At 39.3% G+C, this 16,513-nt stretch overlaps 1 protein-coding gene across 1 annotated transcript; it reads left to right on the plus strand.

Annotated features, from left to right (window-relative positions):
• Positions 1-2,923: 2,923 nt before the first annotated feature.
• On the plus strand, positions 2,924-9,752 carry LOC118782006 (V-type proton ATPase subunit d 1-like). Its single transcript, XM_036535205.1, has 8 exons — positions 2,924-3,139; positions 4,329-4,500; positions 4,931-5,109; positions 6,634-6,713; positions 6,853-6,930; positions 7,121-7,297; positions 7,563-7,640; positions 8,561-9,752. The coding sequence occupies exons 1-8, from the start codon at positions 3,010-3,012 to the stop codon at positions 8,720-8,722; spliced, it is 1,056 nt and encodes a 351-aa protein (XP_036391098.1). The 5' UTR covers positions 2,924-3,009; the 3' UTR covers positions 8,723-9,752.
• The last annotated feature ends 6,761 nt before the right edge of the window (positions 9,753-16,513 follow it).

The following is a 16,513-nucleotide window of genomic DNA, read 5'->3' on the forward strand; positions in this document are numbered from 1 at the left end:
GGTTTGTTTTATTTTAGAACAAGACAATAATATTAAGGATATTTATTATAACTGGTCAGATTTGTCCATGCACCATATTTCTGCCCAGTCCATCTTTCCATATTGGAGGCATATAGGTTAGTGTCTCTGATTAGTCTATTGTACAATATGAACATGAACACTATTCTATTCACATGGATAATATTAAGTGCATTTACAGTGAGCAATGTAAACTAACATCACTTTGCTGAATTGTATGCTTTTTCATCCCCTTGGATTCTTGGTTGTTTAACATTTTAATACTGGCTTCTTGTGCAACAATAATTGCATGGATGTTCTTGTACTTGAGATAGCTAGCTAGATCTCCAGCTATGTTTCACATTTATCTGGCTATGGACAGTGGTTATCCACTTAAATAGTTTAGCAGGATAAATAGCTACCTTCCTCGCCAAATCGGTGTTTAGCGCTAGCTACGTGTCCGCAGTGTATGTTAACCAGTCAGTGTGCTGACTCTTGTCCTGAGATTCTAGCCTTGTTACTTTTAACAGCCTTTTAACTAACATCATCTCTACGCAGATGACCTGGTGCTGCTGTCAACCAAGCAGAAGGACTACAGCAACACCTGGATCTTCTGGAGTCATATTTTAAAACCTGTGCACTTACAGTATATTTTTAAAAATCTAAAATAGTTATCTTTTATCTATCTTAAAGCTCAGATCTTAGGAAAGCAAATACATCTTCACTCTAGGCATCACCACCCTAAAGCACACTCTAAGTTACGATTACCTTGCCCTAAAAATCAGTGCTTCAGGGACTTTGGTCAGGCACTGAATGCATCAAAAGAAAAATACTGTTGAGCCTTCTATGCAATAAAAAGAAAACTCCACAATATAGACATTCCAATTAAAATCTGAACAAAAATATCTGACAGTGTCATCCTACCCATTTCATTATATGGGAGTGAACTATGGGGTCCACTCAGGCAGCAAGACTACACTAAATTGACAAGCATCCTATAGAGAAACAGAGAAGGTCTTTCTCCTACACTGTAATAACTTGCAAACAATTAGAGACAAATACTTTACATATTTTGAATTATACCTCCCCATATTTAAGCAATGACGAGATAAAGAAAAATTACAAATTTTTCTGAGAGAGGGAAACTCTGCACCTTTAGCAGCATGGTATGTATCCAAATGCCACAGTATGGAGACAATAGGCAGGAAGCATCTGCACAGTCACTGTATAAATGTAAATAAATATATTATGTGTATTTCTGTATGTGTCTATGTGTGTGCACATGCACAATTTTTTTGGTTAATTTTTTTTTCCACGTATTTATGTGAAAATTGATTTTACAACACTATATATTTGTATGGTCATGCCAGTCAGACTTGCTTGGATTTGATCAGGACAGTGACTAATCTGACTCATATCATTGGTTACAACAAATGTGTTTTATTATTAATGTGCACGTACACAGGACAGGATGTCTGAAAACCATAATCTGACAATCATTTCCGTCATGAAAGCTTGCAATGATGGCCTGCAGTGGTAACCACTCCAATTACCAAGCTAAAAGTCTAGTGTTGTGCAGTTCATGAACAAACAAATCTTTCAGTGTACTATGCTAATAATGAAGCGATGAAAAATATTTTTATTCATTACTAGATTAACTGTCCTAATAATGATAGTGGAAGTTTGTATTGTCTCATATACATGATATTTATATGATATTTTTCAGTGATGTCACTTGAGCTCTGTCTGTATGATTTCAGTTTTTCACATGTATTGGAGAAATGCGGTCTGGTAGAAATAAATCTAGTAGATTTGTTCATGGAGGCATCACTCTAAGCATCTTCACTGTTGTAGCTAAATATTTGGTAGAATTAAGGATGGAAGGGCTTTCGATGCCAATTTTTTTAAATTGCATTTATACAGAGTATTATCAAATTGTCACCCTATAGCCAGAGAAGGAACCGCACTGAACGATTTGAACAAGCTTCAGTGAATGAGATCTTAAAGAACTGAACCAGCTACTGCTGATGAACGAATCAGCGATCTTTGTACCCACTTTCTGTTATTCAATCCTTGGGGAAGTATACATATATGTCGTGACGTGTACTGTATGATACAGGCATATTTACATTCCGAAACAATTTTCAATACATTAATACATTAACCCCAAAGTCGTGATCCAGGCTCTGATCCTGTCATGTCTGGACTACTGCAACTCGCTGCTTGCTGTCCTCCCGGCATATGCCCTCCAATCGCAGCTTTCCCAGCTTATCCGGAACGCAGCAGCCCAACTGACATTCAACCTCCCCATGTAGGTCCATGTGACACGTCTGTCACTCCCTCCTCTGGCTACTGGTTGCAGTAACGATCAAGTTCATGACCTTGTTACTAACCTTTAAGGGACTCAATGGCTCAGCCCCCCCACCCATTTACATACAGGATCATGGTCTACAAGCCACTACAACACTGCTCTCTGCTACCTCGGGTCGTCTCTCTGTCCCGAAATATAAGGGCAGCATCTCTCGAACAAGCCTCTTCTCAGTAGGACTTGCTCCACACTGGTCAAATGAGCTTCCTTCTGAGATTCCTACAACAGACTCCCTGGGTGCCTTATAGAGAAAGCTGAAAACTCATCTCTTCAAGCTGTATCTCTAGTCTACCCTCATCTCTGTCTATCCCTATTTTCTGTTAAAAACCACTCTACACTAGTTCAGTACTTAACTTTACTGACCTCTTCTAGTACTTTTCGATAACTACTCTTAGCATTGTGATGCACTTATTTGGAAGTCGCTCAGAGCGTCTGCTAAATTACATTATTATAACGTAGGGTATTAAGGTCTGCAGTTTGAGGGCAGTACGTCATCAGCGACCGCACAATCATATGATATGTACCTATCACGTGTTTTCACTTCCTGCTATACTACAGCCGGGTCCTTCTGCTGCGGTAGAAATACTACTTTGCTGCTCTGACATCAAGCTGTCACTGATTTGATATTATTTTGCGATATCGCCATGCCCATGTTGCCGGAGCTATATTTTAATGTGGATAATGGCTATTTGGAAGGGCTGGTTAGAGGCTTTAAGGCTGGAATCCTGACGCAGGGCGACTATCTCAACCTAGTGCAATGTGAAACGCTGGAAGGTGAGTGACTGTCCGAGCGGTGCTGATAAAATCGGTTGGACTGTGATTGTCTGTGAAAGAATTAGCAAGCTTACTAATTAGCTAACGTTAAATATGTTATCGGGGCTTTGCCGGTGATGATTGTAGAGGGATTTATTTTTATTTGTACAAGCTAACTCGTGAGTGAGCAACTTATCAAGCTTGCTAAAACTACTGCTCACCGACATATTTAACGTTAGCTGCCAGTCGCATCAATGGAATACGGAACACTTGATCTTATTACATATTACCCACTGAAAATCCGGTTATAGTTTGGTTAGCTTGCTTGCTGTGCTTCTTTTAGTTGTTAGCAATGCTAGCTGCACCACAGACAATATTCGCCTCGTATTTTATAAGCGGGAGAAGGCCATTCCTTCAATTTTTGTTTTGGCTTTAGTTTTACATTTCAAAGCCAGGTCATCGACATCGAAAGCCTCCCAGAAAAGGAATTGTGTGTTTTTGTACTCCGGAGCGTTATTATTGTTGTACGCATAATTTCTTTTCAATTGGCCACCTTGTCCCTTTCACCAACAGTTTGGCATTTGATCTGAAGCAGGGTGCTTTCTGGGGTGACGGTCAATCATTAATATGAATTATCTGTCATAATCACACATTTAGTTCCCTGTGAAATCGTGGTTAGTTAAAGAGAGAACACGACTAATGCAGTGCATTACTGCTACCAGCGGCGGAGCTAGAGTTTTATGCAGGGGGTGGCCAAGGCTACTTTAGTGGTTCCATAGACCATGACAGTAAATTAGTGTGTAAGCCTAACATCTAAGGAGCATGAATGAATCCTATGATTGCTGATTAGAGGTAGAAGTGATAATTCACTTAACCCAGAGTTCTTCAATGTGACAGATAGTGTGGTCCACTAGGGTTACTTTACTAGAATTCTTCAACATACTATGGATAGCCAGTGTCTCTGCCTCGGAACTGCAGCTCAGTTTTGCTGCAGGTCTGACTGCCACCCTAAAATTTCATTCGCTATTACTGGGAGTTTGATGCTGATTGACATCTCATTTCACCTCTTGTTGAAAGAAGCGTTTATTTTCATGTCCAGTTTTAGGGTGGCACCCGGGGTGGCCAATCAGATATCAGGGGTGCCCAGTGCCACCCCGGATACCCCTCTGGCTCCACCATTGACTGCTACCTTTATTTTATTCCTCGATAGATCTAAAGCTGCACCTCCAAAGCACCGACTATGGGAGCTTCTTGGCCAATGAAGCCTCTCCCCTGACTGTGTCCGTGATCGATGACAAGCTGAAAGAGAAGATGGTGGTGGAATTTCGTCACATGAGAAATCAGTCGTATGAACCCCTTGCCAGTTTTATGGACTTCATCACGTAAGTTTAAAAATGAAAAATACATTTGTACCCCAGAATAACACAGTGAGTTAGATGAGATTAAGCACCACTCTCTGTGAAAATACCACTTAGGATATAGGGAGGATGATAAATCTCAGTGCAGTTCATACACACATTTTTGTTGCAGCTCAGAAAGTACTATTGCAAATAAAATAGATTGATTGGGAGGACATTGGATGTGGCCACACAGATCATGGGCATTGGTTTTGAGCCATGCACTTATATCTTTCTGTGTCAGTTAAGATGTCTGCTAAGAATTATTTACACATTATTATGTGAAGCATTACACCAGCAATTGGAAAGACACTGGAGGCTAGAGTTTTAATTAATTTGGAGTGATTTTAAGTAGTTGATGATGGTGATGGTATAAAAACATATTCTTCAACCTAGTTGTCCCTCTTCTTTTTAGGTACAGTTATATGATCGACAATGTCATCCTTCTGATAACTGGCACACTGCACCAGCGCGCCATTTCTGAACTGGTGCCTAAGTGCCATCCATTGGGAAGCTTTGAACAAATGGAGGCTGTCAATATTGCCCAAACCCCAGCAGAGCTCTACAATGCTATTCTGGTTGACACCCCTCTTGGTAAGGTGAAATGCAGGAGAACATTACATGGAACAACTAGGCATTGTAAGAAGCAGTGTGAATAAAAAAAAGAAAATTATGTGTGGAATCTCATCTGTCAGTGAAGTGCTATGTACCATGATATAAACATTAAATGGAATGCTTAATGGCAAGTGGTTAATAGCAGTTCAGCTGTATAGGCAGGTAACACACACCATGGAGGCTGGTTCAGGCTTATTCCCACAGTACAATCCCTGCTTGCTATCTGTGGACCTGGCAGCAGGTAACCTGTGGGCTCGTTAACGGCTATCCTCAGCTGTTACGGTACCTCTATGTAAGGCTGCTGCTATCCCACACCCTAAAACCTCCTAGGCTGTGGGAGACAGAAGAATTGTTGACACCGGCAAAAAAAAAAAATTAGATAAAAGAATGAGGAGGAAATGGGAGCAGCCTTCTGTACCCCACCCAACCCCTTCCAGTACCAAGCCCAAATTTAGGTCTTATTGTTGTTATTTTCAGTTTGCTACAATTCTTGGAAAATTTTATTGAATACGCAATGAATCTGTGTTTGGAACTAGGGAGTGCCTAGCTGAAAGTACATGCAGTTCTAAGGAGCCATACAAATGTGTGAAGTTGTTTCATGCTTCATAGTCTAGAGGGGATATAAATTAACTGCACTCGTCTGTCTTAGGGGCAGAGAACTCTCCTTTTAATTTTTCAGGTTTTACTAGCTCTGGTGCTCTGTGCCATGTTTTCCCTCCCCACTTAATTAAATAGAAGGGGTTTGATACTTGAATTTCAACTTGCTGCAACAAGTTAGTCATTTTTTTTATCTGCATCTGCACTTATCTGGTGGTCATGAGAGGATAGATGCAGGGAGGTGGGATGGAATGCGAGTTCACTCGATGACCTTGTTAATATCTGTGCCTGTACTTTACTGTCTCAAAGCTTATTAACATCCACATATACCAAATTGCTACTCAGTACTTTTTTTCCCTATGCACCTTTTAGTTGTTTAGCTGTTGATAACTGTTAGATGCCACACCAACAAATGAATAAAATCATAGGTCATGTCAGATTGCACTTCAATAACAGGACTGAAATGGTTGAAAGACCAGATTGAATGTAGTACTTGGGTTACAAATAGCAACACATCTTTTGCATTTGATGCAGTATTGATTTTATCATTATACATAGTGAATATTGTTCATCATAAAAGTGTCTGATTATATATGGTTCCTCCAGCCTGTTGATTAAGGGCAATGTCACATAAAGTTTTAAGCTAACATTCAGCTGTTTCAAGGTTACAGGGGGTTGGATCCATCCTGCAATTTTTTGGGTTCACATACAGTTTAATCAAGATGGTATTGTTCCTACGAGTAGTTTGTAGCTCCTGGGAAATAATTAATGGTTGTTCAAAAGTCCAGAAAAAGTGTTTTGAAAAAAAAATTTTGAAGGATAGTAATGTGAATGGATTCAGTTTCGACAGTTGGTAAAATATATAAACATTGTTAAGAAGTTTTTTTTTTCCTTTTCTGGTTATAGCTGCATTCTTCCAGGATTGCATATCTGAGCAGGATCTGGATGAAATGAACATTGAAATTATAAGAAACACCCTGTACAAGGTGAGTAACACAGTGAAGGAAGTTTACCCCAACAGTTAGGTGAATGGTATCCTTATATATAGCTCCATTCATTCAAGATGGTGTCAGCTGACATATAATATATGGACTGAGATTTTTTTTTTTTTTTTTTAATTAACAGGCTTATTTAGAGTCGTTCTACAAGTTTTGCTCTTCCTTGGGTGGTACCACAGCAGACACAATGTGTCCCATTCTTGAAGTGAGTGTATTTTTTATTCTTAAGGAACTGAACATTACTTTTCATTACTTTAGTTAGTTAAGCAGGTATAACCATGCATCTTTTGTACCTGTTTTAGAGTGTTGAAAAGCATGTGGAGAAAAAAAAAAACTGTAAGTCTGTAAGAATACTGTACTGCAGTTGCTGAAACATGCCTTGTGGTGTTTTGCAGTTTGAGGCTGACAGGAGGGCTTTCATTATTACCATTAACTCCTTTGGGACAGAGCTGTCCAAAGAGGACAGGGCTAAGCTGTTCCCCCATTGCGGCAAGCTGTACCCTGAGGGACTGGCCCAGTTGGCCCGTGCTGATGACTACGAGCAGGTTAAAGCTGTAGCCGACTACTACCCTGTGAGTGCTCTGCATTGTCCTGGGCTAAGTATTACTTAAAATTCTAGAAAATGTACAATCTACATGTATTTGAACAGTGTCTGTAGCTGGTATGTTCTACCAAAATCATGCATCTAAACATTTGACAAGTTTAGTATTTTTATAATCTATGTATGATCGATTTGATATTCAATGGATTAGGTAGATAATGGACTTCTTTGGTCTGTGAGAGTAAAATGTGGAATCGCCATATGAATCACATATGTTTGGCTCTAAATCTTTTAAGGAATATAAGCTCCTCTTTGAGGGAGCTGGCAGCAACCCTGGAGATAAAACTCTGGAAGACAGATTCTTTGAACATGAGGTAAGCACAATGGATCTCTGTGCAGAGAGCTCTCACCTTAAAATGCACCAGACTGTCACATCACAAAAGCCTTCATACATTCACTTCACTTAAATAAAACTGTCAGCAATGTGCTGTCAGTTCTTTTCAATAGACTGCATTGTTAGGAAGCAGAGTACATTACAGGTGCTGTCTTAGATCAAACAGATCTTTTTTCAGTCTAACAGCTTTGTTACAAATGAATGTCAGTTAAAGTTATGTTTTGGTTCTTACACAACATACACTATAGTGCCAAATTCCTAGTGACATTCAGGGGTAAATAGACGTGTATGGATAACAAAGCATAATCAGCAGGGAAAGACAGGGAAATTTCGACTGTTGTCCACAAACCCAGGTCTGGAAGATTCAAAATGTTGTCTTAGACATATGAGCAGTATATGAAGGCATTATCCTCAAGGAATAGAAAGAGGACAAGCATTACAACAGAACAGGCTGAATGCTCATGTGATGTTCATCCTTCAACAGTATCAGTGTTACTCTTGAAATCAGGGCTTACAGCATGTGCTGCAATAGGTCCACCTCCTCTGAGAAAGGGGACCAAGTCTAAAAGGCTAAAATGTGAAAAAGGCTTGAGTTTCACTAGGCATCTGTACAGGCAAATGCCAGATGTCTAAGACTTTGCATCAAAATTTATTTTGTTAAATTTCTCTGCAGATTCCATGGTGGCAGAACTTGTGATGTATTCAAAGTAGTGTTATCTTATTTTTGTTTTTCCAAGTTAATGATGGATAGAAGTGCATTATGGTTAGATCAGAGATCAGAGCTGAGGATTGCTGACTAGTGTCATCTCTTGGTGTTTGAGAAGGGGATTAATTATTCATCACTACTCTGGTTAGTTTGACAATGCTCAAATACTATCCTATCCTGTCGTTTCTCAACAGGTGAAACTCAACAAACTAGCTTTCCTGAACCAGTTTCACTTCAGTGTGTTCTATGCCTACGTCAAACTGAAGGAGCAGGAGTGCCGTAACATTGTGTGGATTGCTGAGTGCATCGCCCAGAGACATCGTGCTAAGATCGACAATTACATCCCCATTTTCTGAGCTTCCGCATAGTTTAAATGTGATGATCTTTGGTCAATTTCATTGATTTCAGGAGGTAACAATGATGAAAAATATGTGTTGTGGTCTTGTCTGATGTCATCTGTTTGAATTGATTTGTATGTTGACATTGTTTTTGTATATTGTGGAGAAATGGACCAAAAGCATGACTTAGCTCTGGTTCATCCTAAGGTGCACCTGATTAATCTTGGCAGATCTGTAGCACTTGGTTTACTGACAAATGTTCTGGTAGAAGATGAAACTGCAGAAAAATGCACTTCTACTATATGTCTACTATACTTCATTTACTTATGTTTTTATTTGTTTTTCATTTACTTATTTGTTTTTCAGACAAGTATATTCTAAACTTGTCTGAAAAACACTTGCTTTACTTCTTCCATGTTCTCACTCAGCTGCTTCCTCAGCCAGTAAAAGTCTCAGTGGATAATGGATTGCACATTGTAGTCAACTGACTGATCTCACATCTGATTGTTAAAGGAGTCCTGTAGATTTAGATAGAGTGTAGGAGAGATCAAAAATGAAGGTCTGAATGCAGAGCAGATTGTGTAGTCCTTGAGAACATAAGTAATTACCTTTAAAAAAAAAAACATCAGGAATGCTAAGATTTTAAGATCCTGTGAAGATCCTCTCCTGTTCTGCTCTGTGGTGAATTCACAATTGTGAGATCCCAGTTGTAGTATTGGTGTACATTTGTTGTATTTCATTCCCTTTTGGCAGTGTGTTTACTGAGGACTGCTCACAGCTCTAGTGCTCTGTTTAGTTTTGAGGTTGAGTAAAAACAATAGTGTTGGTTTGGCCCACCTCTCAAATGTTTTATGTATAAATAATGAGACTTGCAACACTTTGACTCCACACAAAAGTTATTCAGAGGGTGAAATGTGGTTGCTATGCAGGGAGAAGTGTGAGTGAGTTTATTGTGTAAGTAAGACCAATCTCTCATTGTATTCTGAGTTGTCTTTGAAAGCCAGCTTGTGTAACTTTTGTTCATAAATGATCCTGGAATATTACATAGAAACAGAAAGTGCATTTTAATGAGACAGATGTTATATTTGTGTATGAAGATTATTACTGTAACATTTGAAGTTATACAATTATAAATGCAAAACCTTTCTAGTAAAGGATGTGCTATACCTTTATTTTGTTTTGTTGTGAAATGGTTCCCATAAATGTGACAAATACAGAACATACTTAAATTAAATGTTGTGTTGTATTTTTTGTCTTTGTCAGAACTTGGCTTTTACTTGATATGGAGTGCCTGTATTTTACCTGGGACCTGCCAGATGCTGAAGTTCTAGTGGCTCTTAGTAAAAACTTTTTTTTTCTTTAATTGCATTGACTGAGCGCTAGTTTCACGCTCCTCAGTGATAAAACATGAGGCATTAGCTTTTGTTGTCTTTTGCATTCAAAAAGTAGACAATATGGGAAAAATGGAGGGTTTGTCAATATGTTGTATAAACTAAACAAAAACAAATGAAAGGCCTATTCCAGAATATGTGCTGTCATCTCATGCTATGTCTTGCGGGGCGGGTAGGAAATTGAAGAAATTGAATGGATGTTGGTACACTAACACATACAAATATTCATCATTATAAATGTGCATGTTGTGTTTGAGACAGCATATTGCATTGAGTTGCAATCCTCAGAACAAACACAAGTATGTACAAGCATCACTCTCAGCCAAGAAGAAAGCTGAGGGTGATGTGACTAGTCACCTAGACAAGGATGTCAGTTGCAGTTCAGAACAATAAGAAATTGAGGAAAAAATGTTTTTTAAAAGGTCTCAGCTACATGTTGTAAGGGGAGGTGTTATGGAACAAGTAGAAAAACAATTCATACAGCAGCTATGAGTTAGAAGTGTATGTAGTTGAATGGTACCCTTTGTTCTGGTTCTGTTTCTGTAGAATTTTCAGAAATATCAGTGGGTACAGTCCTGCTACTTTGTGTGCTGTGCTGGCAGGAAATTGGAGTAAGGGATGATGTCCTGTAGATTTGGTCTTATGATAAAGTGGCAGGTGCTTTGTACTCGCTTTTACATCAGTTTTGCCATTGGATGGCAGTGTTTGCACGATAATGTTTTTTAGGATGACAAATATTTGGGATTTTGAGGATTAGCTTAGTTAAACTGTAAAAGGAACTATAACTAACTTAAATACTCCACTAGTTCAGCAATTAAATAGTTTCACAATTACTTTACAATTAATTATTATTCTTATTGATAAATTTAAAAATGTGATTGAAAGCATGAGTGTTCAGTTCTGAAGCTATGTAGCACAACAACACAAAGTGGTTTTTGAAAACATTGATTATGAGAGTTATACATTTTACAGACCAGATGATTAAAAGGCAAATGCAGTATTAAACCATGCCCCAGACAGTGGAGGGACTATTTGCTCTGAGTTTTGGCTGGATGTTTTGTTGGCTTGCAGGACATTGATCCTTAAAATAATAGTATACTCCATGCCTCATACACTTACGGGATGTTAAGTAATGGAATCTAAAGATAGATACAAAGGACCTTATGTAATGATGGTAGGCTTCTGGGAAACATCAACTGAGTATTTGAGTATGATCTTGGACACCACTTCTGGATACTGATGCAGCTGTAGCTATCAAAAAGAAATTGACTAAAAATGCTCAGGAGAAAAAAGCTAAAATTCAACAGATGTAGTGGTGAAGCCAGTGGTGGGAGTTTGCCATGCCTTGTTAAGTTTCAAGTGAATCTGAGAGTGAAGCAGTCTTATTTGGTAATGAGTGAGGATAGGTGCTTAAAGGCACCATTGAGATAGAAACCCAGGCCTCGGCTGTGCAGCCATCCTTGTACCAGAGCTTGAGTTTGAGACAGAAAAGGCAGTTACAGGAGCAGAGAAATACAAGAGTGGAGAAGTGGGCTGATGACATGTGATTGGCAAGAACAGATGATTGCAATGAGACCTGAAAAACACAGCAAGCTAAACCAAACCAAAGCCAGCAGTGGGAAGGTGCACATAGTCTAAATCAGTTGAGAAATATAAAAATTGCAACACAAGGACAAAAGGCTGGTGATTCCATCTATAAGCTAGAATTGATTGATAGTGGGGAGGAGCAGCGGTGTACTCTGGTAGGGTCAACTACAGAAACTACAGGGGAAACTGCAGCTGTTTCACACCTACTGAAGCTGTTGACTTAAGCTGAGCCCAATGGAATGACGTTAGAAGTATTACTATTGCTGTGCATTAAACACCATTATGAAAGGTCCAGAAGGGAGATGTCAGACTTAACTCAGAGATCATCAAAAACCCTACTTGCAATTTCACTTCAAAGCCTCGTCCGATGTGTTTTTGGCAAGCTCAGCAGGCAGAAATCACTCGGCTGCAGGTGGGAGAGAAATACTTATCTTGCCAACTGGCACAAGGCTGCACATCTGTCAAAGTAGTGAATCTCACCCCAGGCAAAAAGCAACCTTTATATAAACAGCCAGGTTTATTGTTCTCCCCGGTGTGTCAGATTACAGTCTCTCTCAACAGGCAGAGATATCAAGCAGTATAAGGACTGCACAGCTTCAAACTAGGACTGCACTAGTGTAATGAAGAGACTAAAAGATTTACCTGTCCATTAGTAAATGCAGAGTAACGCTGTGGAGGACAGGACATACCACATCCAATGTATCTCTCAATCTGAATCCATGGCAACACTCAAAGTATCAAGATACATGTCCTTCTATGGGGAAATGGGCTGGTGGAAACCTTGCCCAAGCCCTGGTGTCTTATGGAGTAGGATCAAAGGTTATTCTGATCTCTGTGGGTTAAGGCAGTTTAATGCAAAATACAAGTACATTGCCCGCACTCCACCCTGGTAATGCTGATAGGCAACCAGAGAGGCAATTGGAATGCATTAATTCTTATTTATGCATCTCAACCCAGGGGGTGTCTTTGTTTTACAATACAGATGTTGCTGATTAACTGGCACTATTTTTAAAGTAATTGGTCTCAGATGGGGATTGGAATCACATTGATCCTGTGTTTAGATTCTTATCTGCACCAGATAAAGGTTTGGCTGCCACATATTACTCTTGGCAACAATAGTAGCAACCATGGTCACGGGCTATCAAAACTGGAAGACAAATGGGATGGACATTGCCTGAACCTGAGTCAAATCAAGGTTGGACTGTTCAAAACCAATTTGTAACATTCTATACAAATGTTTTCTGCTCCTGCTTAGTAGACCAAGGTTTATAATATGCTAACCTACCAAAATTCATGGCCAAGATGATTGCAGGAAAATGGATGTGACTATGGTTGTGACCTTGCGTAGTTTGAAGAGAATAACACCGGCACATTGCAGTGACCCGCACAGAGCCCTGACCTCAGCCTGATAAAACATGTTTGGGTTGAATTGGAAAGCAGGATTAGGGCAAGGCCAAAACAGCCCTCTTCAGTAGTTGAGTTTACTAATGCTTTAATGGAGGAGCAGAGCACAACACCACCAGCTTTTTACCAGAAATGACCAGACTGTTTTTCATCACATATTAAAGCTGTTATTAAGGCAAAAGCAAGAGCAATACAATTAATTTTTTGGAGTAAACACATTTTTTTTCATACCTATTCTTGTCCCATGACTTTCGGTAGGCCCGCATATAAAAAGTGGTTGTAAATTTACTAAGACAAAACATCATTCCTTCTTTAGCAAGCGTGAGGGAATTACAGGTGTGACTTTGCTGTAAGGTAGCCAAGTAACCTTAGGGGAAACAAATAACCTTTTGTACATGGCTTGTTTTTAAATATGATTCATTTCCAAATGTGACACTGATTGCAAGTATCAAAAAGGGATAGAGTGACATGGCAGGAGAGACAGGAGAGTAGTATTATTCACAGTCACAGCCATGCAGAGTATTCTGGATACAGTACTCTTTTGTTCATCTCAAACCTCTCATCTCTCACTAAAAAAATATTAACTAACTTGAGAAAGGAGAAATACACTCCACATGATCTTGGTGGGAAACATTCTGAAATATGTAATTTCTGTCTTTAAGTTTGGTTTGTTGTGTGTGTGTGTGTGTGTATACATATACACATATGATATAACAGACACGTACATATTGTGGACAAGGAGTTTCTAATTATTCTTTCTTAAAATGTAATTATTTATTTTTCTAAGAAATTGATGACACGAAGGCATGGCTTCAATCCAAGACAAGAAGTCATACCAGGAAGTCAAGTTGCTGTTCCATGTGCATGAAGTCGGAGATGTGTAAGCTAGCTATCTTGTCACCATACAGAGCGAGTTTGGTTTGGTGAGTTTGGTGGTATTTGGTAGCTAACTGCAGAGAGATGTTGTAATTGACCATTTTGTTAAGTAGCTAGCTAGCAAACTTTGTATGTACAACCACATCAGTTAGATGTCTATGAGCAAGTTAATAATGTTGCAAGTTAAAGGTAACATGTGTCAGCAAATGTGGCAGTTATAGGCATTCACAGTTTACCTTGGTTCAACTTCAAATATTCAATTAAAACAATATTGTAAATAAACATCATAAAATGATTCACATTTTAATTACTAACAGACTGCTATTGTGCAAGGTCTGCAACGACTGGCAGGCAATTTGTTCAGTGAAATGCAGAAAGACAAAAGTAAAAAAAATCACATACAGCCATTACGCATTATGTTACTTTCTTAGCGTTAGACCAGTTGCTCTCTATCGACAATGTAGCTATTGAAGCTTACTTTTTAAATGTGTTTGTTGTTCTTAAGTAAACTAATTTGACAGAATATTTTAATGATATGTTTGCATATTTTTCCACAGTTACTACAGCTAATATAACTAGATATCTTAAATAGTGGTCCATAAGCAACTCTATCATCACATTTAAAACAACAATCAGTCACTTGTCTATGAGTTGCGATTTGCAGAGTTTTTATTAATTAACTAATGAAGCCCTGTGAAGAGTATTACTGCCTCTATAACAGTTACCCTCTCATTTGCTATCTACTGCAACACTACAATTGTTTACAGGTACTGGTTACTGTCACTTTTTATTTTTATTTTTTGTAGATCAAGAGTGTTTAAAGTGTTACAGTCATTAAGTTGCCAGTCAGAGAGCATTTCATTCTACCTAATCTTTTTGCATGTTTAAATTAATGAAGGGTTGAGCTGGTAGCTGTACAATTGATTATGATTTAAATGTAAAATATAAAAGCCTGGCCACACCTCAACATTTGCAGAAGCATACGCTGTTGTAAATGTGACAAAGAAACAGTATGTACTGTATGTACTGTGGTGTTTTAGGTTGCACAATTTAAACTTACTGTTGTAAGGTAGTATTTTAAAGGTTGTAAGTCTTTTGACAGTGCTCAATCCTATTGTGACAATGTTTCTCACAATGGCACTCCATTTCAAGGATGGCACTAATGTTTTAGTATCTGTGCAGCTAATTGCCTAACCCTTTCGAATCCACTTTGACTGCAACTTACTTTGGAGCATCTGCCAAATGATTAAATGGAAAAGTAAATACTGTGGGATTAGCCCCATGCTGCCTCTGGTGAAGAGTATGGTTAGCTTTAGGAAGAACAAAAATGAAGTTAGAATGTGCACATGCCTGGACAGTGTTGCCTTCCCTATGAAAGCAGTGGATGATGAAGAAACTTGGGAAGATGACCCTAAAGACCCAAGCAAGGTAGGGGAGACAGTGGGTTTCAGTGACAGTTGTTGGAGTGGTATGACCCAGTTTAGGGAGCCTACAACTGTTAGTGAGAGAGAGCTATTTAACATGTGGTTTTGAGATCATGTGCACCAAAATGATGGAGGAATTTCGTGGTGTTGTTGGGAAATGGTCAGGGTGCCTGGGTGCCACATGTGGTCATGGTGCCCAAATGAGATGGCAGCTGGCAGTTCTGACTTAACCTCCCCTGCTGATCATTGGTAAGTCCTTGAACCATATTGCTGGATACTCATAGTTCTCCTCTTTGGACCTAAGGAGTAGATACTGGCTGGTGGCCCTGGCCCCTAAGGCTAAACTGAAAGCAGCCTTTGTAATGGGGTCTGGGTTCTGGTAGTTTACTCCTATGCTATTCAGCCTTTGGAATTCCCCAGATACTTTGAAGCAGTTGATGGAGAGGGTAACATGAAATATCCCCAGAGGAGACCTGCTTGTTGTACCTCCATGATGTGGTAGTCCATGGTTTGGACTAAATACACTATATGGACAAAAGTATTCGGACGCCTGACCATTACACCAACAGGGACTGTAATGACATTGTAATGAAATACATATACTTTAATATGGAGTTCTTCCCCCTTTTGCAACTATAACGGCTTCCACTCTTCTTGGAAGGCTTTCCACAAGATTTTGGAGTGTTTCTGTGGGAATTGGTGCCCATTCATTCTGTAGAGCATTTATGAGGTCAGGCACTGATGTTGGACGAGAAGGCCTGGCTCGCAATCTCCGTTCCAGTTCATCCCAAAGGTGCTCAATGGGATTGAGGTCAGGGCTCTGTGCGGGCCAGTCAAGTTCTTCCACACCAACCTCATCAAACCATGTCTTTATAGTCCTTGCTTTGTGCACTGGGGCACAGTGATGTTGGAATAGAAAAGGGCCTTCCCCAAACTGTTGCCACAAAGTTGGAAGCATAGCATTGTCCAAAATGTCTTGGTATGCTGAAGCGTTAAGACTTCCCTTCACTGGAGATAAGGGGCCTAGCCCAAACCCTGAAAAACAGGTGTGGCCAAATACTTTTGTCCGTATAGTGTAACAGCCCTGTACAGGCTGGGCTAAGTCCCCATCAAGCAGGTTGAAGCTG

This window comes from Megalops cyprinoides, chromosome 8 (assembly GCF_013368585.1).
Source record: "Megalops cyprinoides isolate fMegCyp1 chromosome 8, fMegCyp1.pri, whole genome shotgun sequence".
In the NCBI taxonomy this organism is placed as follows: domain Eukaryota; kingdom Metazoa; phylum Chordata; class Actinopteri; order Elopiformes; family Megalopidae; genus Megalops; species Megalops cyprinoides.